General features: G+C 46.2%; 1 protein-coding gene across 2 annotated transcripts in view; it reads right to left on the bottom strand.

Moving 5' to 3' along the window:
• Nucleotides 1-25,958, bottom strand: part of LOC144606264 (integrin alpha-E-like) — a 124,802-nt gene that overhangs the window by 44,245 nt on the left and 54,599 nt on the right. For both annotated transcript variants that reach the window (XM_078422189.1, XM_078422188.1), the window contains 9 exons: nt 25,533-25,683; nt 22,900-22,976; nt 20,174-20,306; nt 17,783-17,925; nt 17,259-17,399; nt 14,729-14,932; nt 11,012-11,142; nt 4,792-4,934; nt 468-625 (listed from right to left, as the gene is read on the bottom strand). In XM_078422189.1, coding sequence (XP_078278315.1) covers nt 468-625; nt 4,792-4,934; nt 11,012-11,142; nt 14,729-14,932; nt 17,259-17,399; nt 17,783-17,925; nt 20,174-20,306; nt 22,900-22,976; nt 25,533-25,683 — 1,281 coding nt within the window. The remainder of the gene's footprint in view (nt 1-467; nt 626-4,791; nt 4,935-11,011; nt 11,143-14,728; nt 14,933-17,258; nt 17,400-17,782; nt 17,926-20,173; nt 20,307-22,899; nt 22,977-25,532; nt 25,684-25,958) is intronic.

Raw genomic sequence — 25,958 nt, forward strand, 5'->3', positions numbered from 1 at the left:
ATACTACCTGCGGGATGATAGACTTTAGACTTTAGAGCTACTGCGCAGAAATAGCTCCTTCGACCCACTGAATCCTCGCCGAGCAGCGATCACCCCGTACACTAACACTATCCTACACACGAGGGACGATTTACAATCTTACCGAAGCCAATTAACCTGCAAACCTGCACATCTTTGGAGTGTGGGAGGAAATGAGAGCACCTGGAGAAAATTCACATGGTCACAGGGAGAACGTACAAACTCCATACAGACGGCATCCGTAGTCAGGATCGAACCTGGGTCTCTGGCGCTGTAAGGCAGCAACTCTACCGCTGCGCCACCCTGCCACCATGCCAATAGCAGTGAGAAGGGGGGACGGCCATGATATTGAACTATTGGAGAAAAGTGCAACGGGATAGCTAATGATTCAAAATCAAAGTGCACAACTAAAAAGTATTGTCTTCCTTTGAAGATCTTTCCCTTCTTACCTGCAGAGTGATTAAATAGTTTTTACAGCCTGCAGTGGAAATCCTCACAGAGTCAGACAGGGTCACAGAGGTTCCATCACTTTTTGTAAACATCGCCCTTTTATTTTTCTGTTTTTTGTCCAGGTTGATGGTATAATTGACAAAAGAATTCTTCAAATCTATAAAATATGCAGAATAAAATCTATTAAGATTGCCTCTCCAATCAGCCCACAAGGTCCACATTGACCAGTGGGCACCCATCTGCATTAATCCCACTTTCTGTTACTTGACCCATAGCTTTCTGTGACTGGGCGATTTCAGTCCTAGAGTCATACTGTGTGGAAACAGGCCCTTCGGCCCAATTTGCCCATGCCGATGAACATGTCCCATCTACACTATTCCCACCTGACTGTATTTGGCCCATATCCCTCCAAACCTGTCCTGTCCATGTACTTTTCTAAATGTTTCTTAAACATTGTGATAGTACCTGCCTCAATTGCCTCCTCTGGCAGCTCGTTCCATACACCCACCACCCTTTGTGTAAAAAGGTTACCCCTCAGGTTCCTATTAAATCTTTCCCCCCTCACTGTAAACTTATGTCTTCTTTTAAATGGTTCCACCACACTTGCTGGCAGTGTGTTCCAGGTCCTCACCACTCACTGGATTGGGAGAGGATACAGGGAGTTGGGAAGAGCGCGCGGGAGAGTACAGTCATTGACTTCGAAGAGCAGGAGGAATGGTACATTGGCTTTGTGTCTGGAGCACGTTCAGCGGGATATGGACAATGGAAAGTGGAATGGGAGAGGTATTTTAATGTAGTGACATGAGATAAGTGTTTTCCTTATCCAGCTGACTTCAGGGGTGACACTGCGGACTTGGGGCTTGGTTCGGCCCACTGCGAATGGGGGGCTTGGGTCGGCCTGCTGCGGACCTTTCACCGTCCGGCGCGGCCTGGAACGTGGCAACTTCAACAGACTGACCGCGGGAGAAGACGGCAGGGGAAGAGAAAAGACATTCTGGCCTTCCATCACAGTGAGGAGGTGACTGGAGGAGACTCACTGTGATGGATGTTTCTTTTTGTTGTTTTGTGTTATAGACAATAGACAATAGACAATAGGTGCAGGAGTGTAGGTGGGACATGTTGGCCGATGTGGGCAAGTTGGGCCGAAGGGCCTGTTTCCGCACGGTAAGGCTCTATGACTATGATTCTATAGACACACAGTGCTGGAGTAACTCAACAGGTCGGGTAGCATCGCTGGAGAAAAAGGATGGGTGATGTTTCGGGGCGGAACCCTTCATCAGACTTTGAGTTCTGCCTGAGCCGCTGATTAATAGACAATAGACAATAGACAATAGACAATAGGTGCAGGAGTAGGCCATTCGGCCCTTCGAGCCAGCACCGCCATTCAATGTGATCATGGCTGATCATTCTCAATTAGTACCCCGTTCCTGCTTTCTCCCCATACCCCCTGACTCCGCTATCCTTAAGAGCTCTATCTAGCTCTCTCTTGAATGCATTCAGAGAATTGGCCTCCACTGCCCTCTGAGGCAGAGAATTCCACAGATTTACAACTCTCTGACTAAAAAAGTTTTTCCTCATCTCTGTTCTAAATGGCCTACCCCTTATTCTTGAACTGTGGCCCCTGGTTCTGGACTCCCCCAACATTGGGAACATGTTTCCTGCCTCTAACATGTCCAACCCCTTAATAATCTTATACGTTTCGATAAGATCCCCTCTCATCCTTCTAAATTCCAGTGTATACAAACCTAGTCGCTCCAGTCTTTCAACATATGACAGTCCCGCCATTCCGGGAATTAACCTAGTAAACCTACGCTGCACGCCCTCAATAGCAAGAATATCCTTCCTCAAATTTGGAGACTAAAACTGCACACAGTACTCCAGGTGCGGTCTCACTAGGGCCCTGTACAACTGCAGAAGGACCTCTTTGCTCCTATACTCAACTCCTCTTGTTATGAAGGCCAACATTCCATTGACTTTCTTCACTGCCTGCTGTACCTGCATGCTTCCTTTCAGTGACTGATGCACTAAGACACCCAGATCACGTTGTACGTCCCCTTTTCCTAACTTGACACCATTCAAATAATATTCTGCCTTCCTATTCTTACCACCAAAGTGGATAACCTCACACTTATCTACATTAAACTGCATCTGCCATGCATCCGCCCACTCACACAACCTGTCCAAGTCACCCTGCAACCTCATAGCATCTTCCTCACAGTTCACACTGCCACCTAGCTTTGTATCATCGGCAAATTTGCTAATGGTACTTTTAATCCCTTCATCCAAGTCATTGATGTATATTGTAAATAGCTGCGGTCCCAACACCGAGCCTTGCGGTACCCCACTAGTCACTGCCTGCCATTCTGAAAGGGACCCATTTATCCCCACTCTTTGCTTTCTGTCTGTCAACCAACTTTCTATCCATGTCAGTACCCTACCTCCAATACCATGTGCTCTAATTTTGCCCACCAATCTCCTATGTGGGACCTTGTCGAAGGCTTTCTGAAAGTCGAGGTACACCACATCCACCGGCTCTCCCCTGTCAATTTTCCTAGTTACATCCTCAAAAAATTCCAGTAGATTGGTCAAGCACGATTTCCCCTTCGTAAATCCATGCTGACTCGGAACGATCCTGTTACTGCTATCCAAATGCTCCGCAATTTCGTCTTTTATAATTGACTCCAGCATCTTCCCCACCACTGATGTCAGACTAACTGGTCTATAATTTCCCGTTTTCTCTCTCCCTCCTTTCTTGAAAAGTGGGATGACATTAGCTACCCTCCAATCCACAGGAACTGACCCGGAATCTATGTTGATTTGTGATTGTGTGTGTTATTGCTTATTTTTATTGCTCTTATTGTTGGACTGTGGGTAACGGAATTACGTCCAAAAGACTTGTTTTTTTGGATAACAATAAAGGTGATTCTGATTCTGATTCTGATTCAGGAGAATGGCCATGAGGGCAATTCCCCCACATGACAAAATAGTCCAAAGTTCATTTCAATGTTACAGATGAAATGGTACACACAGGGAGCATCATCCTATGTGTAGATACACACAAAAAGCTGGAGTAAATCAGTGGGACATGCAGCATCTCTGGAAAGAAGGAATGGGTGACGTTTTGGGTCAAAACACTTCTTCAGACACCCACTGTGATAATCTTATGTGCCCCTAATGGTAAATCCCAATTGACAAATTTACATAATTTAGAAAATGTGCAAATTGCTAAATTTGGACATTTTCTACGCGATGTGAAAAGATCTGGAAATGGTTGTTCAGCCAAAAAAAAGATTTTTAATTATACAGGGGTGGGAAAATACATTATGTCATTAGTTTTCCAGGCAAATTGCTTTAAAAAAAATATTCTGGATGTTCAAAACAGATGAGGAAAAGTTTCCCCTCAATTCTTTGAAAACTTGGTTATGGGAACATCATAAAACATCGGGCAAAAGGGCACAGGATTAAGGCTCTTCAGCCCATAATATCCATAGCAAACAAAATGCCATTTAGTTGAAGGTAGACACAAAATGCTGGAGTAACTCAACAGGTCATGCAGCATCTCGGGAGAGAAGGAATGGGTGACGTTTCGGGTAATGTCACCCATTCCTTCTCTCCCAAGTTGCTGCATGACCCGCTGAGTTACTCCAGCATTTTGAGTCTACCTTCGATTTTAACCAGCATCTGCATTTTTTTCCTGGCATTTGGTTTAGTTTAGAGATGCAGAGCAGAAACAGGTCCTTTGGCCCACCGAGTCCATACTGACCATCAATCCCCGCACACTAACACTATCCTGCACACTAACACTACCCTGCACACTAACACTATCCTGCACACTAACACTATCCTGCACACTAACACTATCCTGCACACTAACACTATCCTGCACACTAACACTATCCTGCACACTAACACTATCCCGCACACTAACACTATCCCGCACACTAACACTATCCTGCACACTAACACTATCCTGCACACTAACACTATCCTACACACTAACACTATCCTGCACACTAACACTATCCTGCACACACAAGGGATCATTTTTACATTTAAACCAAGCCGATTAACCTACAAATGTGTAGGTTTTTGGAGTGTGGGAGGAAACCGAAGATCTCGGAGAAAACCCACGCAGGTCATGGGGAGAACGTTTCTGTTTATGGTATACTGTACCATTGCAATTGTAGAAGCAAAATCCCTCAATTGAATTATAGCCTCAATTACATCTCCAGCAATTATCAATACTTTCATCTGTCCTAGCTTAATTGTCCTCAGCAAAATGGCGCTCTGATATTCGCTTCTGAATTCTACGTAGAAAATTACCTAATGGTTCAAACTTTGATACAACAGTAAAACACACTGAAACTTGAATAGTTTTCTTCTGCTCGTTGGAGGTTGCAAACGACAGAGGAACCATCTTTGGGGAAAATGTGACATTCACCTCGATGTTGATTATTGGTCTTGAGCTGTAAAGAATTATAAGATCATGATGTTAAAGTCCCAAAATCAAACATAAGTGTAATCGTTTTTTTAATAACAATAGCTCGTAGTTCAGCTGCAATATGGAGACCCAGGAATGATCGGGTTAACTTATGATGGGTGTTTGATGGCAATGGGCCTGAACTCACTGGTGTTGAGAAGGATGAGGGGGGACCTCATTGAAACGCACAAAATAGCGAAAGGCCTAGTAAAAGGATAGTCTAGGACCAGAGGTCACAGCCTCGGAATAAAAGGACATACCTTTAGAAAGGAGATAAGGAGGAATTTCTTTAGTCAGAGGGTGGTGAATTTGTGGAAGTCATTGCCACAGACAGCTGTGGAGGCCAAGTCAATGGATATTTTTTGACAGAGATTAACAGATTCTAAAATTGTACAGGTGTCAGGGGTTATGGGGAGAAGGCAGGAGAATGGGGTTGAGGGGGAAAGATAGATCAGCCATGATTGAATGGCGGAGTAGACTTTAGTTTTTTTTAGTTTAGAGATACAGCGCGGAAACAGGCCTTGCACGCCGACCAGCGATCCCCGCACATTAACACCATTCCACACACAGTAGGGACAATTTTTTAACATTTACCAAGCCAATTAACCTACATACCTGTACGTCATTGGAGTGTGGGAGGAAACCGAAGATCTCGGAGAAAACCCACGCAGGTCACAGGGAGAACGTACAAACTCCGTACAGACGGCGCCCGTAGTCGGGATGGAACCCGGGTCTCCGGCGCTGCATTCGCTGTAAGGCAGCAACTCTACCACTAAGCCACCGTGCCGCCCGATTGGCCAAATGGCCTAATTCTGCTCTTAGCACCTATGAACTTATGGACACACAAGGAACTACAGACTCTAGAGCCTTGAGTAAAACACAAAGTACTAGAGGAACTCAGCGGGCCAGGAGGGAATGGGCAAGCAACATATCAGGGCAGAACCCTTCTTCAAACTGATATGGGGAGAAAGCTGAGAAAGAGTTGGGGCAGAACGAAGCCTAGCAAATGACAGGTGGATACAGGTGAAGGGAGTTTAATTGGCAATGGATGGATTGGCTAGAGATGAAAAGAAGATAAAAAAGAGAGAAGTGAAATTTAGATTAGTTTAGAGATGCAGCACGGAAACAGGCTCAGCGAGTCTGCATCAACCAACGATCCTCGCACACTAACACTATCCTACATACACTGGGGACAATTTTACATTACACCAAGCCAATTAACCTCCAAACCTGTACGTCTTTGGAGTGTGGGAGGAAACCAAAGATCTCGGAGAAAAGCCACGCAGGTCACGGGGAGAACGTACAAACTCTGTACAGACAGCACCCATAGCCAGGATCGAACCCGGGTCTCTGACGCTGTGAGGCAGTTGCTGTACCACTACAGTTGCTCTGCCGCCTAAATGTAAAGCCAAAGAAAGGGATACAGGTGGAAGGGACGAGAGGGGGGGATAAAGGGGCTGGAAATTGGGTGTGCATCAGAATGGAAGGAGGATACAGGAAAGAGTGAGAAGGAAAGAGGTGGGGGGGGCGGGTGTTACATAAAATGAGAGATTTCAATGCTCATACCATTGAATTGTAAGCTGCCCAAGCCAAATATGAGGTGCTGTTGCTACTGTTTGCGTGTCACCTCACTCTGTCATTGGAGGCCAAGGACAGAGAGGGTGGTAAGAGAATGTGAAGGGAAATTAATATGGCTAACAACTGGAATATTTGGTCATCTTGCGATAGGAAAGGTGCCGTTAAGCTGGAAAGAGTGCAGAGGTGATTCACAAAGATATTTCCAGGACTTGAGGGCCATAGCTATAGGGAGTGATTGTACAGGCTAAAAACTTTATTCTTTCAAGTACAGGAGACAGGGTATTCTTATAGAGGTGCAAAAACTTATGAGAGTCTCTAGATGTGGTGTATGCATAGTCTTTTTCCAAGGCGAGGGGAATCAAGAATTAGAGGGCTCAGGGTAAGTGAGAAGGCAAAGATTAACTAGGAACTTTTGCACACAGAGGGTGGTTGGTATATGGAACGAACAGTCAGAGGAAATAGTGGAGGCAAGTACCATAGTAACATTTAAAAGACATTTGGACTGGTACATAGATAGGAAAAATTTAGAGGGATATGGGCCAGACGTGGGAAAATGGAAGTAGTTTGGATGGGGCATCTTGGTGGGCAAGGACAGGTTGTGAAATTTGGCCTGTTTTGGATGACTCTATTATACCTTGTCTCACCACATCTATATCATGGCTCAGCAACACTGAGGTACTCTACTTGATTCATCAAGATACAACACCTCCATTCCCTTATGGTTACTCTTTTGGAACATTGTTTAATCTAGAATACTGAACACTTAATCTAAATCACAAGGGGCGGCACGGTGGCGTGGCAGTAGAGTTGCTGCCTTACAGCGCCAGAGACCCGGGTTGCATCCTGACTACGGGTGCTGTCTGTAGAAAGTTTGTATGTTCTCCCCGTGACCTGCTTGGGTTTTCTAAGGGATCCCCACTTTCCTCCCACACTCCAAAGACGTGCAGGTTTGTAGGTTAATTGGTTTGGTATCATTGTAAATTGTCCCTAGTGTGTGTAGGATAGTGTTAGTGTGCAAGGATTGCTGGTCGGCACGTACTCAGTGGGCTGAAGGGCCTGTCTGCGCTGTATCTCTAAACTAAACTAAATTAAACTAAACATGCCAACGCAAAAGCATACTTATCATACTTAGGCAGCTTACAACCCAGCGGTATGAATGTTGATTTCTCTAATTTCAAGTAGTCCTTACCTTCCCTCTCTTTCCCCGCTCCCTCACTCGAGTCATCCTACTAGTTCCACTTCGCATCCCTGTATCCCCTCGTTATCCCCTCTTCCCCAGCCAACAATGGGCCATTGTGGGCTCCACCCTTCCTTGGCCATCTGTTGCTGGCCCTGCTTTGTTCTGGCCGTTTCCTACCTCTTGTTCCCTCCCCTCTACTGTCAGTCTGAAGAAGGGTCCCGACCAGAAACATCACCTGTCCATGTTCTCCAGAGATGCTGCCTGACCCATTGAGTTACTCCAGCATTTTGGGTCGACCATACTTTCTGATTTGTGCTATCAACCCATCTATCTTGTTGCATGTATTTGGTGCACTCAAATAAATAAATAAATAGCTTTAATCTTTTTTTTACAGTTTTTATTTGGTCCAGATTTGTTTCCCTTTGTTTACTTGTGCAGATATATCTGCCCCTTCTCATCGCACTTTGATTATCATTCTCCCCGTCACTATTCTGTGCCACCACTGTCATTTCATTTTGACTTATTAAACATCCCATGATTAAAAATGTCATATTCCATGAAAGAGGGTCGGTGGATGGAATCAAGGTATTTGGAGATTAGTTCCGCAGGGCAGGTGCAGGCAGAAGCAATGTGTGTGTCAGGGCAGTCCTGTGGGTGAAATTTGGGAAGGATGATAAGGCTGTAAGGAATAGGAGCAGAATTAGGCCATTTGGCCCATCAAATCTACTCCGCCATTCATTCATGGCTGATCCATCTCTCCCTCCTAACCCCATTCTCCTGCCTTCTCCCCATAACCTCTGACACCCGTACTAATCAAGAATCTATCTATCTCTGCCTTCAAAATATCCATTGACTTGGACTCCACAGCCTTCTGTGGCAAAGAATTCCACAGATTCACCACCCTCTGACTAAAGAAATTTCTCCTCATCTCCTTCCTAAAAGAACATCCTTTAATTCTAAGGCTATGACCTCTAGTCCAAGACTCTCCCACTGGTGGAAACATCCTCGCCACATCCACTCTATCCAAGCCTTTCACTATTCTATGTTTCAATTAGGTCCCCTCTCATTCTTCTAAACTCCAGCTAGTACAGGCCCAGTGCCGACAAACGCTCATCATGGGTTAACCTACTCATTCCTGGGATCATTCTTGTAAACCTCCTCTGGATCCTCTCCAGAGCCAGCACATCCTTCCTCAGATATGGTGCCCAAAATTGCTCACAATATTCCAAATGCAGCCCTACCAGCGCCTTATAGAGCCTCAGGATTACATCCCAGTTTTTGTAGACAAGTCCTCTTGAAATGATAACAGTGTGGGGCTGGAAAATGATTTGGTTGGAGGCTGTAGAGGGAAGATGGCCCTAGGTGATGAGGTTTGAAACAGCCTGCAAGATGATGGCCTGGTATTCGCCTGTGAGGTCATGATCAAGGGGTAGGTAAGTCAAGTCAAGTCAAGTCAAGTTTATTTGTCACATGCACATACACGATGTGCAGTGAAATGAAAGTGGCAATGCCTGCGGATTGTGCACAAAAAAGAATTACAGTTACAGCATATAAATAAAGTTAATAAAGTTAATATAGAGAAGACAAAATTTAGTCCCTGGAGTTATAAAAGTTAATAGTCCTGATGGCCTGTGGGAAGAAACTCCGTCTCACCCTCTCCGTTTTCACAGCGTGACAGCGGAGGCGTTTGCCTGACCGTAGCATCTGGAACAGTCCGTTGCTGGGGTGGTAGGGGTCCCTCATAATCTTGCATGCTCTGGATCTGCACCTCCTGATGTATAGGTCCTGCAGGGGGGGCAAGTGTAGTTCCCATGGTGCGTTCTGCCGAACGCACTACTCTCTGCAGGGCCTTCCTGTCCTGGGCAGAGCTGTTCCCAAACCAGACTGTAATGTTGCCGGACAGGATGCTCTCTACAGCCCCAGAGTAGAAGCAATGAAGGATCCTCAGAGACACTCTGAATTTCCTCAGCTGTCTAAGGTGGTAAAGGCACTGCTTTGCCTTACCCACCAGTGCGGCAATGTGTGTTGTCCATGTCAGATCCTCTGTGATGTGGAATCCCAGGTATTTAAAACTGCTCACCCTATCCACAGTAATCCCATTTATCTCCAGTGGCGTGTATGCCCTTGGATGTTTAGCCCTTCTAAAGTCCACAATCAGCTCCTTAGTTTTAGTGACATTCAAGAGGAGGCTATTGTCCTGACACCAGAGTGCCAGATCAGCCACCTCCTCCCGGTAGGCCTTCTCATCGTTGTTGGAGATCCGGCCCACCACCACAGTGTCATCAGCAAACTTGATGATGGAGTTGGAGCTGAACCTGGCCACACAGTCATGTGTGTACAGGGAGTACAGTAGGGGGCTAAGGACGCAACCCTGGGGGATCCTATGTTCATGGTGAGGGAGCTAGATGTGTGTTCCCCCATCCTGACCACTTGGGACCTGGCGGTGAGAAAGTCCAGGACCCAGGCACACAGAGGGGTGCTAAGCCCCAGTTCCAGCAGCTTCTCAGCCAGTCTGGTGGGGACTATTGTGTTAAAAGCTGAACTGAGGAGAGCTGGCGACTGCCTCCAGCACAGTACTGTGAGTCTTCTTCTAGAGTCATAGAGTGATACAGTGTGGAAACAGGCCCTTCGGCCCAACTTGCCCACACCGGCCAACATGTCCCATCTACAGTAGTCCTACCTGCCAGCATTTGGTCCATATCCCTCCAAACCTGTCCTATCCATGTACCTGTCTAACTAGTCCTTAAATGTTGGGATAGTCCCTGCCTCAACTACCTCCTCTGGCAGCTTGTTCCATACATCTACCACCCTTTGTGTGGAAAAGTTACCCCTCAGATTCCTATCAAATCTTTTGCCCTTCACCTTAAACCTATGTCATCTGGTCCTCAATTCACCCACTCTGGGCAAGAGACTCTGTGCATCTACCCGATCTATTCCTCTCTTGATCTTATACATCTCTATAAGATCATCCCTCATCCTCCTGCGCTCCAAGGCACAGAGTCCCAGCCTGCTCAACCTCTCCCTATAGCTCAAACCCTCTAGTTCTGGCAACATCCGCGTAAATCTTCTCTGTGCCCTTTCCAGCTTGACAACATCTTTCCTATAACATGGTGCCCAGAACTGAACACAATTCCTCATTCCAAGTCTTTGTTTGGTTCTTTGTCTTGTCTCAAAGACGACCCCCTCATCCTTCTAAACTCCAGCGAGTAATATAATAAAGGCAATTGTCGGCATAAAAAAAGCAAAGCAAACCATTTCAGCAGGGGATCCAAACGATTTGTCACAAAGTATTATGTTCAACATACCTGAGCACCACAACATTGTCTTTGGCACTGACTGTAATATCAAGAAGCCCATCTCCATCCACATCTGAAGCTCCATCTATTGATTGCCCAAAGTACTGAAGACCACTCATCACATCCTTCCCCTGTATTCGCTAAACGACACAAAGAGGAATATGTGCATCAGAAGAGGCAGGGAATTAAAATATTTCCTGAACATTTGCATCCCCCCTTTTTCCACAATGTCGGATTCATTAGTATGTGTCAGGGGTTATGGGGAGAAGGCAAGAGAATGGGGTTAAGAGGGAAAGATAGATCAGCCATGATTGAATGGTGGAGTAGATTTGAAGGACCGAATGGCCTTATTCTGCCACTACAACTTATGAATATATCCATTATATACAAACCTAAGGTAGACATAAAAATGCTGGAGTGACTCAGAGGGACAGGCAGCATCTCTGGAGAGAAGGAATGGGTTAAGACCCTTCTTCAGACCCGAATCATCGTCCATTCCTTCTCTCCAGAGATGCTGCCTGTCCCGCTGAGTTACTCCAGCATTTTGTCTCTACCTTCGATTTAAACCAGCATCTGCCGTTCTTTCATGTACAAACCTATGTATCCTCAACAAGACGTCTTCGTCGACACCAAACCCAACCTTGCTTTGAGTGAGGATGAAACATTGAGGATGTATTATTTGCTTTATCATTGTCTTTATGGCTGATCATCCACAATCCCTGTTCCTGCCTTCTCCTCATATCCCTTGACTCCGCTGTCTTTACGAGCTTATCTAACTCTCTCTTGAAAGTATCCAGAGAATTGGCCTCCACTGCCTTCTGAGGCAGAGAATTCCACAGCTTCACAACTCTCTGGGTGAAAAATGTCTTCCTCATCTCCGTTCTAAATGGCCTACCCCTTATTCTTAAACTGTGGGTTGGAGAGGGGACACTGTTGTCGAGAGATTGGGAATGCACCAATATTATTACGGTGATGGGGCATGGTGAACGGGCCTGCATCAATATTATTGGGATGCACAGGTGGAACGGGAGGCTGGAAGATCAGCTAGAGTGGGAGACTGCAAGATCTGAATGGTGGGAATGAAGATCAGAGGTGAGGGAGCCACCAGATAATAGGTGATGTTCAGGAGTAGAGTGGGCGGAAAAGGACGTGGGGGCCTCTTGGTCCTCCAGCTTCAGTGTTGAGGGCAGTGGAGTTGCTGCCTTATTAGGCCACATCCCACGTTTGGTCCTGACTACAGGTGCTGTCTGTACACAGTTTTTACGTTCTCCCCATGACCTGCGTGGGTTTTCTCCGGGTGCTCCGGCTTCCTCCCACACTCCAAAGACGTGCAGGGTTGTAGGTTAATTGGCTTGGTATAATTGTAAATTGTCCCTGGTGTGTGTAGGATGGTGTTAGTGTGCGGGGATCGCTGGTCGGCAAGGACTCAGTGGGCCAAAGAGCCTGTTTCCGCACTGTGTCTCTAGACTAAACTAACACTGAATGGTGGGAATGAAGATCAGAGGTGAGGGTGCCATCAGATGATGGGAGTATATTTAATATAGAGAGTGCCAGGAACGAGGACATAGGTAAGTATGATCAGCCATGATCACAATGAATAGGTAAGTATGATCAGCCATGATCACAATGAATGGTGGTGCGTATAGGCTCAAAAGGGCCGAATGGCCTCCTCCTGCACCTATTGTCTATGTTTCTATGGCATTTTCCTCTCGGGCCTCCTGGGTCATTGTTGAGCGAGTCAGATCATGTTGACCTGAATGAAAGGAGCCCCTTGGACAAGATACTCCATATCCTACACAGTGACAGAGTAAAGAAATCAAGTCTGAAGAAGGGTCTCGACCTGAAACGTCACCCATTCTTTCTCTCCTGAGATGCTGCCCGGCCTGCTGAGTTACTCCAGCATTTTGTGATACCTTCGATTTGAACCAGCATCTGCAGTTATTTTCCTACAGAACAAGCCACAATAATCAGTCACTTTGGGAGTAATAATAGATTGGGAATAGCCGCTGATATAAGGAGATATAGAACAAATGAATGAAAGATATGCAAAAAAGTAACGATGATTGAGGAAACAGGCCATTGTTAGCTGTGGGCTAGGTGAAAATGAGTTACAGACAATGAACCTCAACAAGACAACTTTGAACCTAGTACAATGACGTGGGTGGGGGAGGGACGGAGAGAGAGGGGATGCCAGGGTTATTTGAAGTTAGAGAAATCAATATTCATACCACTGGGCTGTAAGCTGCCCAAGCAAAATTATGAGGTGCTGTTCCTCCAATTTGCATTTGGCCTCACTCTGACAATGGAGGAGACCGAGGACAGAAAGGTCAGTGTGGGAATGGGAGGGGAATTAAAGTGTTTGGTAACCGGGAGATCAGGTAGGTCCAGGCAGACCGAGCGAAGGTGTTCAGCGAAACGATCGGCCAGACTGCTTTTCCTCTCGTCGATGTATAAGAGTCCACACCTTGACCAACGGATACAGTCGATGAAGTTAGAAACCAGCATCTACAGTTCCTTCCAACACAAAGGTGACTATATACATTGGGGTTTGTAAATTTGAGGACACCATCTTCCTTCTAAGATTTCGCCGTCTCCACTAAAATTTCATTGCCCATCATGTGGAACAAAATTCCTGTTCATTACATTATTATAGTCATACTAGGGTTGCCAACTATCCCGCATTAGCCGAGACATCCCGTATTTTGGGCTGTGTTAGTTTGTGCCGTACGGGACTAACGCCCTTGTCCCGTATTAGTAGGGTTGCCAACTTCCTCACTCCCAAATAAGGGACAATGGGTGACGTCACAGCCCCGCGCCCCCACATGACCTCACCCAGCCAGCAGCCACGTGCTCCCGCTCCACCAATGGCGGCCCTGACTGGGTGAGGTCATGTGGGGCGCGACATCACCCTTTGTCCCTTATTGGGGAGCGAGGAAGTTGGCAACCCTAAGTCACACGCTTCAGTGCGGTGAGAGATTTGAAAGGTGGGGGTGACCGTTTTTGTGGAGAAACAAGGAACTGCAGATGCTGGTTTACAAAAAAAAGACGCAAAATGATGGAGTAACCATTCCCAAACTTGGAATGGTTACTTTTTACCATCCTCTACCTGTTCCCATGCTGACCTTTCTGGCCTGGGCCTCCTTCATTGCTAGAGTGAGGCCACATGCAAACTGGACGCACAGCACCTCACATTCAACTTGGGTAGCTCACAACCCATTAGTATGAACACTGAATTCTCTAATTTTAGGCAACTACAAAACGCCCCCCCCTCCCCCATTCTTTCCAACCCCTTCTCTCCCCTGTGCCTCACCTGGACTTGAACCTGTGTCTCCCCCCCCCCCCCCCTCCCCTTCCACCTGTATTCCTTCCTCTTGCCTCACTATTCACAACATTTCAATCCTTTTGTCTCTCACCTTCTGTCTTTTCATCTCTGGCCTTTGTCCACCATCTCCCTATCAACCCTCGCCCCCTCCCTCTCCCGCATCAACCTATTACCTGCCAGGTTTTGTTCTGTCCTTCCTCTCTCCCTGCTTTCTCCTCCACCCCACACGCCCCTACAATCAGTCTGAAGAAGGTTCCCAACACAAAGCTTCACCTATCTGAGTTACTCCATCACTATGTGTCTACGTTTGACCACTTTTGAAGATCGTTCTTCAAGGTAGGCACAGAGAGACTTGAGAACCTGGACACTACAAACCACAATGAGCCTCCTACAGGTAACCTCACCTGGGAATAGGTATTTTGGATGCCATCCATTTTCCCATTGAAGATGTAGATGCTGCCACCATGGTCTTCTTCCAATGGAGCTCCAATAGCTACATCATTGTATCCATCTTTGTTAACGTCACCTATGTTTACGATGGCAAACCCAAACCTGGCATTGGAAGCACTGCCGACCCCAGTCAAGCTCATCTCATCATCAAAGATACCCTGTTAAATTAAAATAAAATGTATGAAAGGTTGGGGTTTTGTGAAGACAAGGAAACACTGTCACCTCCAGTTCTTTAAACACTGCTGAGGCCACAAAGAGAGTGGGTTATATTTTCTGCTCACCAATTTATTCTATTTCTCAATATTCCTTGGGGGCCACGCCAACCTTTGTGCATGTCTGACGTTTATTTAATGCCAAAAAAGCATCACTTCACACTTTCTGGGATTCAATTCCTTCCATTTTGCTCTGATAAACTTACCAGTATCTTTCTGCAGTCTCAGACTATCCTCGATATTATCCACGACACCACCATAGAACAGTGCAGCACAGGAACAGACGAGACACAAAATGCTGGAGTAACTCAGCAGGTCAGACAGCATCTCGGGAGAGAAGGAATGGGTGACGTTTCGGGTCGAGACCCTTCTTCAGACTGATGTCAGGGGGGCGGGACAAAGGAAGGATATAGGTGGAGACAGGAAAGACTGTTTGGGTCCCCCTCCCATTCCCAGTCTGACCTTTCTGTCATGGGCCTCCTCCAGTGCCATAGTGAGGCCCACCGGAAATTGGAGGAACAGCACCTCATATTTCGCCTGGGCAGTTTGCAGCCCAGTGGTATGAACATCGACTTCTCCAACTTTAGATAGTTCCTCTGTCCCTCTCTTCCCCTCCTCCTTCCCAGATCTCCCTCTATCATCCTGTCTCCACCTATATCCTTCCTTTGTCCCGCCCCCCCTGACATCAGTCTGTAGAAGGGTCTCGACCCGAAACGTCACCCATTCCCTCTCTCCTGACCTCCTCGCCTGACCTGCTGAGTTACACCAGCATTTTATGATAACTTAGAGATGATAGGCCCATTCTGCTTGCTCATTCCTTGGAGGACATTGAGGATGTCACCATCAGGGCAATTATTTCCCTTCATAAAACTAAATTGGCACTGCCTCATTCAATTCATGGTTTTACCTGTCCAGTTTTCATTTCATTTGTAATGATTTGCAGCATTTTCCTGATATCATACCCAAATTGATAGTATTTAAAAGTCACTTTGACAGGTAATGGATAGGAGAGGTTTAGGGGGATATGGGCCACGCGAACAAATGGGGCTCGCTTATGTGGGACATCTTAGTTTGCATGGACAAGTTAGTCCAAAGGGCCTGTTTCCATGCTGTGTGACCCAATGACTCTTGTCATAAGGTCATAAGTGGTAGGATTAGGCCATTTGGCCCATCAAGCCATTCAATTATGCTCCCGAGATGCTGCCTGACCTGCTGAGCTACTCCAGCATTTTGTGAATAAAACATTTGTCCTACCATACGGCTATCCAAAAATGTATAAATGCCACGATGACATTTGCCTTCACCACCACCCCTGGTAGTGCACCTCATGCACTCACCACCCTCTGTTTATTTCCTGCCAGTTGCAAACTTACAAATCATATTTCCTACATCTAAGTGTTACTGTATAACCAATGAGATACCAATACCCATCTCTGTGATACACCACTGGCCATAGGCTAACTGCAGAAATAACTCCCCACCTTATTCAGACCCATCTGAAGAAGGGTCTCGACCCGAAACGTCACCCTTTCCTCGTCCCCAGCGATGCTGCCTGTCCCGCTGAGTTACTCCAGCATTTTGTGTCTATCTCCACCTTTTATCACTCCATTCTCGTTACCAGGAAATTGCAGTGAATTGTGGATGCAGCCCAGACCATCACACAAACCAACCTCCCTACTACTGACTCCATTTAAATCATTTAAACCTGTTGGCAAGGCCAGCAGCATAATCAAGGGCGAGTCACAGCCTGGCCACTCCCTCTTCTCCCCTCTCCCATCAGGCAAAAGTGTGAAAACACACACCTCCAGATTCAGGGACAGTTTCTGAACCATCCCACCACAACCAGAGAGCAGTGCTGAACTACTATCTACCTCATTGGTGACTCTCGGACTACCTTTGATCGGACTTTACTGGCTTTACCTTGCACTAAATGTTATTCCCGATCTATCCAATGTAAATGTCTCGATTGTAATCGTGTGCAGTCTTTCCACTGACTGGTTAGCTTGTACACTGAACCTCGGTACATGTGACAATAAACTACATTTAACTGAACTAAACCACCAGTGTCCCCTCTATCCTTGCCAGTGTCCCCTCTATCCTTGCTGTGCACCTGTCTACTAATCTTAATTTCTTTAAGTACAACATTTGCCCTCAAGTTCCCTCCTGCCAACCCATTTTTTGTGCTCTGATGATATTAGCAGCATTTTAAGCGAGCCAAAACATCTTGCTCTGTGACATAGCCATTGTAATTCTGTGAACCCCAGTTTTGTACCTTTTCATTCAGGTGGTACACGTAAACCATGCCTTCCTCCCCATGCACGTGAAAGAATGGAGCACCCACCAGCAGAAGATCTGTGACAAAGTCCCCATTTAAGTCAACAGGGCACAACACCGAGCCATAGTACGATCCCAGCTAAAAAAGAGAAATTCAGTTTACTTTTTAAATTAGAGATACAGCGCGGAAACAGGGCCTTCTGGTCGGCACCGACTAGCGATCCCCGCACATTAACTCTATCCTACACACACCAGGAACAATTTACATTGATACCAAGCCAATCAGCCTACAAACCTGCATGTCTTTGGAGTGAGGGGGGAAACCGGAGCACCCGGAGAAAACCCACGCAGGTCACGGGGAGAACGTACAAACTCCGTACAGACGGCGCCCGCAGTCAGGATGGAACCCGGGTCTGTGGCGCTGTGAGGCAGCAGCTCTACCCGCTGCACCACCGTCCCAGTTATTGAACCTTATCACCAACATGTTGATGAATTGAGCTCTAGCTCCAGGAGTGGACTAACCTGTTGCCCTGAAAGATATTGCTTTATTTTGACAGGTGTTCCAGCCTCAAACACGATGACCTGGCCTGTCTGGTTGCGTCGAGGAGCCCCAGCAATGTAAAGGTGTTGTGCATTATTTCCTCGTGCACCAGTCACACTGTACCCTGCCAGATAGAAAAAAGACATCAATAGAGTCAATAGAATGGACAGCACAGTGGTGCAGCAGTAGAGCCACTGCCTACCAGCGCCAGCAATCCCGGCACACTAACACACTAATCTCAGCACACTAACACACTAATCCCGGCACACTAACACCAGTTCTACACACAGTCGGGACAATTTAGAGAAGCCAATTCACCTACAAACCTGTACGTTTTTGGAGTGTGGGAGGAAACATGAGCACCAGAGAAAACCCACACAGACACAGGTACACAGTATAAACTCCGTACAGACAGTGCCCATAGTCAGGATCGATCATGGGCCCCTAGCGCTATAAGGCGGCAATTCTACTGTTGCGCCACCGTGCCGCCCTTACGACTAGGATCAGAAGAAAATTCTGATAATTCTGGAAATCTGAAATTAATGCACACTCCAAAGACGTAAATGGTTTGTAGGTTAATTGGCTAGGTAAACGTAAACATTGCCCCAAGTGGGTGTAGGATAGTGTTAATATGCGGGGATCGCTGGTCGGCGAGGACCCGGTGGGCCGACAGCCCCGTTTCCGCACTGTATCTCTAAACTAAACTAAACCACGTGCTCCCATCTTGCTTAGCACCTTATCAAAGGCCTGGTCAGCCATGACAATATTGAATGGCGGTGCAGGCTCGAAGGGTCGAATGGCCTACTCCTGCACCTATTTTCTATTTTATATTTATTTTTAATTTTTTTCATATTTCAGATACAGCGCAGGAAACAGGCCTTTTCGGCCCACCAAGTCCGCACCGCCCAGTGATCCCCGCACATTAACACTATCCTACTCACACTAGGGACAATTTTTACATTTACCCAGTCAATTAACCTACATACCTGTACGTCTTTGGAGTGTGGGAGGAAACCGAAGATCTCGGAGAAAACCCACGCAGGTCACGGGGAGAACGTACAAACTCCTTACAGTACAGCACCCGTAGTCAGGATCGAACCCGAGTCTCCGGCACTGCATTCGCTGTAAAGCAGCAACTCTACCGCTGCGCTACCGTGCCGCCCCTATGTTTTCTATGTTTCTATGTTTCTATGCCTACTGAAAATTCAAGTAAACAATATCTACTGACTCTGCTTTGTACATCTTGCTATTTCCTTCCTCAAAGAATTCCAACAACTTGTCAGGCAAGATCTCCCCTTCACAAAACCTTGCTGACCAGCCCATGTTGTCATGTGCTCTGAGCACTTGGAAACCACATCCTTAATAAAGGACTGCAAAATCATACCAACCACTGAAGTCAGGTTAACCGGCCTGCAGATTCCCCTCTTTGGCCTCGCCCCCCTCTTGAACAGTGGAGTAACATTTGCAATTTTCCAGTCCTCTGGAACCATTGCTGATTCTAGCGATTCTTTAAAGATCACTACTAATGCCTCCATAATCTCTAAAGCCACCTCTTTCAGAACTAGGATTGCCAACTACCCCATATTAGCCGGGACATCCCGTATTTTGGGCTAAATTGATTTGTCCCGTACGGGACCGCCCTTGTCCCGTATTAGGCCCAGGGGGCACTGCAGGCCCAGACACTGTAGGCCCAGACACTGTAGGCCCGGACACTGTAGGCCCGATCACTGTAGGCCCGGGGGCCACTGTAGGCCCGGACACTGTGCGGGGAGCAGGGCCAAGTGCGTTCGCCTAACGGAGGTTGTGTAGCAACTCGCCTCCCGGCCCGGGCGGCCGCCGTTAGTGGAGCGGGAGCACGTGGCCGCTGGCTGGGTAAGGTCACATGGCGCGTGGGCGATGACGTCACCTTTTGTCCCTTATTTGGGAGTGAGAAAGTTGGCAACCCTATTCAGAACCCTGGGGTGTAGTTCAGATGACTTTTCCGCCATCAGACCATACATTTAGTGATGCCACAAACAGGCTGTACAGTATTTATAGTACGAATACAATAGATATTTTTGAATCGTAATTTCGCTGAAAGAGTTTCACAAAAATGGTCGGTGCTACCCAAAGCTCAGTTACACTGAGTAATTAAGCTGTTATGTGCTGTTGGAGTTCTTGATAAACTAAGAAGCGAAGAAATATTCAAAAAGATACACAGTGCTCAGAGAATACCCGTCTGAAATCACTTCTTGTTATGACATGTGGACATTTGATATAGATTTATTGTTTGTTTGAAGTGCAGTACTTGAACACAATGTAATGACAATAAATATTCTACAAGTTAAATATTCTACAAGTTATATTCTACAAGTTAATGAAACGTTACTTACCAAGGTAGCCATAAGCAGCTGAAGGTGTGCGTTTGGATTCATTTAGAAACTGTGTTGTTCCATTCTTTATGTTGTACATCATTACTCCTCCAGTCCAATCATAGGCTCCCACAGCACCAAGTAAGATATTGCCCTGTAAGGATGTGGCAGGTGATTATTGTGTGGACCATAACGCAGGGCAATCAGACAACCTGCCATGGAAATGGAGGAGAGATGACTATGGGGAAGAGCCCCAGCCGCCTCCCTACCCAAATCAGCAGGACAAACATTAGTAAAGACAAATGTGGGTCCCTTGAAGGCAGAAACGGGTGAAATTATTATGGGAAAAAAAGGAAATGGCAGAAGAGTTGAACAGGTACTTCGGATCTGTCTTCACTAAGGAAGACACAAACAATCTCCCAGATGTACTAGAGGACAGAGGATCTAGGGAGACAGAGGAACTGAAAGAAATTTGCATTAGGTGAGAAATAGTATTGGGTAGACTGATGGGACTGAAGGCTGATAAATCCCCAGGGCCTGATGTTCTGCATCCCAGGGTACTCAGGGAGGTGGCTCTAGAAATCGTGGACGCATTGGTGATCATTTCCCAATGTTCAATAGATTCAGGATCAGTTCCTGTGGATTGGAGGGTAGCTAATGTTATCCCACTTTTCAAGAAAAGAGCGAGAGAGAAAATGGGGAATTACAGACTAGTTAGCCTGACATCAGTGGTGGGGAAAATGCTGGAGTCAATTATTAAAGAGGTAATAACGGCGCATTTGGATAGCAGTAAAAGGAATGGTCCAAGTCAGCATGGATTTATGAAGGGGAAATCCTGCTTGACTAATCTTTTGGAATTTTTTGAGGATGAGACAAGTAAAATGGATGAAGGAGAGCCAGTGGATGTAGTGTATCTAGACTTTCAGAAAGCCTTTGATAAGGTCCAACACAGGAGGTTGGTGAGTAAAATTAGAGCACATGGTCTTGGGGGTAGGGTGTTGACATGGATAGAGAATTGGTTGGCAGACAGGAAGAAAAGAGTAGGAATAAACGGGTCCTTTTCAGTATGGCAGGCAGTGGCGAGTAGAGTGCCACAAGGCTCGGTGTTGGAGCCGCAACTACTTACAATATATATTAATGATTTGGATGATGGAATTAGAAGTAACACCAGCAAGTTTGCAGATGACACAAAGCTGGGTGGCAGTGTGAACTGTGAAGAGGATGTTAGGAAGTTGCAGGGTGACCTGGACAGGTTGAGTGAGTGGGCAGGTGCAGTATAATATAGATAAATGTGAGGTTATCCACTTTGGTGGCAAAATCAAGGAGGCAGATTATTATCTCAATGGAGTTAGGTTAGGTAAGGGGGAGGTGCAGCGAGACCTGGGTGTCCTTGTACACCAGTCACTGAAAGAAAGCGTGCAGGTTCTAATTCCCTCTTCCAAATCATTAATATATATGATTCTGTACCGTACTGGGAGCCAGTGGAGAGAGGCCAGAATCGGGGTGATGTGGTCCCTTTTACGGGTACCCGTCAGGAGTCTTGCTGCGGCATTTTGGACCAATTGCAGGTGAGACACGAATGATTGGCTGATCCCAGTGTATAGGGAATTGCAGTAGTCCAGGCGAGAGGAAATAAATGCGTGGATGATTTTTTCCAGATCGTCAAATTGGAGGAATGGTTTGATTTTAGCTATGGTGCTATATAGCTATTTAGCTATAGTTAGATAGAGCTCTAGGGGCTAGTGGAATCAAGGGGTATGGGGAGAAGGCAGGCACGGGTTACTTATTGTGGATGATCAGCCATGATCACAATGAATGGTGGTGCTGGCTCAAAGGGCCTAATGGCCTCCTCCTGCACCTATTTTGTATGTTTCCATGTTTCTATGTGTCCACATAAATTAATATAATACTAGACAAAGATGAAATTAGCTGCTCTGCCTGTTCACACCAGAGTGGTGGAAGTGAAGGGAAGTTGTAGTATTAGCTCCAACAATAGAAATTGGAGAGCATGAAACCAAACCGCCCCTATGTGGAGATGAGGAGGCATTTCTTTAGTCGGAGTGTGAATCTGTGCAATTCGTGGCCACTGAAGCCTGTGGAGCCTAAGTCAATGGATATTTTTAATGCAGAGATTGATAGATTCTTGATTAGTACGGGTGTCAGGAGTTATGGGGAGAAGACAGGAGAGTGGGGTTAGGAGGGAAAGATAATTCAGCCATGATTGAATGGTGGAGTGGACTTGATAGGCCGAATGGCCTAATTTTGCTCCAATCACTTATGAACATTTATGAACATGATTACACAGATGCTGAGTTCCTCCAATAGTTTGGTTCCTGCACTGAGAACATTGTTCTTCCTACAGCAAATATGGCTGTGCCTGTTGTGCTGTTGCTAAATTTGGAGAGTAAAATAAAACTACATACGATAAATTTGACAAAGTTAAGTAAAATTGGCAAATATATCTAAGCCACTCATGGACCACAAGTCTTTTTCATTCATATATATACCTTAATATTTACAATTGCAACATATAAATGTGATAGTTGCAGAGTGATACAAGACAGAAGCAGGACCTTTGGCCCGACGTTTCCATATCGACCAAGATGCCACATCTAAGCTAGTCCCAGGGCCTGTTTCCCTGCTGTATTCTAACCATGATTCGAACCATTCCTCAGCCCATTTGCCCATCTTATCCTTTTTCAATGAGATGACATCAAAAATTTCATAAAAGCATAATAAAATCTTACATCACTGGAGTAATCTGCACTGAATCCAATCTGTGCCAGCTCGAGATGAAAGGCGCTAATGTTTGGTCCTTGGGTACCTGTTCAAGTAAGGAATAAAAAGAGGATAAATGTGACCAGTGAGCAGAAAACGACAGAAAACGAATGCACGGCTATTTGGCTTTCAATCTTACTGCCATTCAATATGATTTACTTTAGGTTAGTTTATTGTCACGTGTACCGAGGTACAGTGATAAGCTTTTGTTGCGTGCTATTCACTCAGCGGAAAGACAATACATGATTACAATCAAGCCATTTACAGTAATATTACAGTACAGGTACATGATAAGGGAATAATGTTTAGCGCAAGTTAAAGCCAGCACAGTCTGATCATGGATAGTCCGGGCGTCACCAGTAGGGTAGATGGTAGTTCAGGACTGCTCTCTGGTTGTGGCACTAGATCATGATTGATCTTGTGTTCCAATACCATATTTTCATGCAGCTTCATAAAACTTTGGTTTGTCTGCTTTGGCAGTATTGTGTGCAATTTAGTTTAATTTAGTTTAGTTTTGAGATATAGTGTGGAAATGGGCCCTTCGGCCCACCAAGTCCATACCGTACACTAGTTATATCCTAAACACTAGGGACAATTTACAGAAGCCAATCAACCTGCAAACCTGCGTGTCTTTGGAGTGTGGGAGGAAACCGGAGCACCCGGAGAAAAACCCAAGCGGTCACAGGGAGAACGTACAAACTCTGTACAGACAGCACCCGCAGTCAGAGACCCAAGTCTCTGGAGCTGGAAGACAGCAACTCTACCGCTGCACCATCTGGCACCAACTCTACCGCAAGCCCCAAGTTCTGCGTGCTCTGCTGCAGGAAGGATGTGGGGGCTTTGGAGAGAATGCTGCCCTGATTAGATGATAGGTAGATGGAATTTAAACTGAACAAGTGTGAGGTGTTGCACTTTGTGAGGTTAAATGCAAGGGGAGAGTGTACAGTTAATGGCAAGACCCTTAACAGCACTGATGTGCAGAGGGATCTTGGAGTCCAAATTCATAGCTCAGTGAAAGTAGCAGCATTAGATAGAGTGCTAAAGAAGTCTATGGTATGTTTGCCTTCATTGCTACATAAGTATAATATTGAGTACAAGAGTCAGGAAGTAATGATGCAGCTCTGCAAGCCTTTGGTTCGGCTGCTTTTGGAGTATTGCGTGCTGTTCTGGTCGGCCCATTACAGGAAGGATGTGGAGACTTTTTGAAAGGTTGCAGAGGAGGTTTAACAGAATGATGCCTGGATGAGAGGGTTTCAGCTACAAGAAATGGTTAGAGTGGTGTTTTCTCTGAGCATTGGAGTTTGGGGGGAGACTTGCTTTAAGAAGATAAAATGATGAAAGGCATGGAAGGATAAACAGTCAGAACCTTTCTCCAGTGTGGAAATGTCCTACACTAGAGAGCGTCACGGTGGTGCAGTGGTAGAGTTGCTGCCTTACAGCGAATGCAGCGCTTTTACTGTATGTGTCTCTTTTGTTCAATAGCGTGTTTACATTAGCTACAGTAATGAGTGGAGCAAGAAAATAACTGCAGATGCTGGTACAAATCGAAGGTATTTATTCACAAAATGCTGGAGTAACTCAGCAGGTCAGGCAGCATCTCAGGAGAGAAGGAATGGGCGACGTTTCGGGTCGAGACCCTTCTTCAGACTGATGTCAGGGGGGCGGGACAAAGGAAGGATATAGGTGGAGACAGGAAGACAGTGGGAGATCTGGGAAGGGGGAAGGGAAGAGAGGGACAAAGGAACTATCTAAAGTTGGAGAAGTTCATGTTCATACCGCTGGGCTGTAAGCTGCCCAAGCGAAATATGAGGTGCTGTTCCTCCAATTTCCGGTGGGCCTCACTATGGCACTGGAGGACGCCCATGACAGAAAGGTCAGACTGGGAGTGGGAGTTGAAGTGCTCAGCCACCGGGAGATCAGGTTGGTTAAGGCGGACTGAGTGAAGGTGTTGAGCGAAACGATCACCGAGCCTGCGTTTAGTTTCGCCGATGTAAAAAAGTTGACATCTAGAGCAGCGGACGCAATAGATGAGGTTGGAGGAGGTGCAGGTGAACCTCTGTCTCACCTGGAAAGACTGTTTGGATCCTTGGATGGAGTTGAGGGGGGAGGTAAAGGGACAGGTGTTGCATCTCCTGCGGTTGCAGGGAAAAGTGCCCGGGGATGGGGTGGTTTGGGTAGGAAGGGACGAGTGGACCAGGGAGTTACGGAGGGAACGGTCTCTACTGGCCCCATTACTGGCCACATCTTCCCATCCCCTCCCCTTTCTGCGTTCCGCAGAGACCGCTCCCTCCGTAACTCCTTGGTCCACTCGTCCCTTCCTACTCATTTTATATGTATCTATGAATGTATCCCTGCACATTAACACTACCTTACACACACTAGGGACAATGTTACATTTACACCAAGCCAATTAACCTACAAACCTAAACAACTTTGGAATGTGTGAGGAGAAAACCTATGCGGTCAGGCGGAGACCTTACCAACTCCATACAGCCTCCGTGTTGTTTTATGACAGTTGATTAAAATAGTTGATAATTTATGATGGGCAATTCATTTGATGCCTGTTTGACCAGTTCAGAATAAAGTACAAATAAATATATACCTTCAATTCCAACTATATTTTTTTCCAGATCTCCCAGCAGACCATCTAAAGCAGCATAGTTTTCCACTTGGAACAGATGTTTTTCATCTGGATCGGTGGCAATTAGCTTCAGCTCATCCAATGCTTTTTGGTTGTTAAAGCTCTCACCAACCTTTGGGGAAAACAAAATAACCCAATTATGGTAGAATGGAGAAACAAGGAACTGCAGATGCTGACTTACACCAGTGATGAACACAAAGTGCTGGAGTAACTCAGCGGGCCAGGCAGTATCTCTGGAAAAAAAGATGGGTCGGAACCCTTCTTCAGTCTGAAGAAGGGTCTTGACCCGAAATGTCACCCATAGAAAAGACGCTGTCAAGCTGGAAAGGGTATCGAGAAGATTTACAAGGATGTTGCATGGGCTCGAGGGTCAGAGTTATGGGGAGA

Source organism: Rhinoraja longicauda, chromosome 26 (assembly GCF_053455715.1).
Source record: "Rhinoraja longicauda isolate Sanriku21f chromosome 26, sRhiLon1.1, whole genome shotgun sequence".
Lineage (NCBI taxonomy): Eukaryota > Metazoa > Chordata > Chondrichthyes > Rajiformes > Arhynchobatidae > Rhinoraja > Rhinoraja longicauda.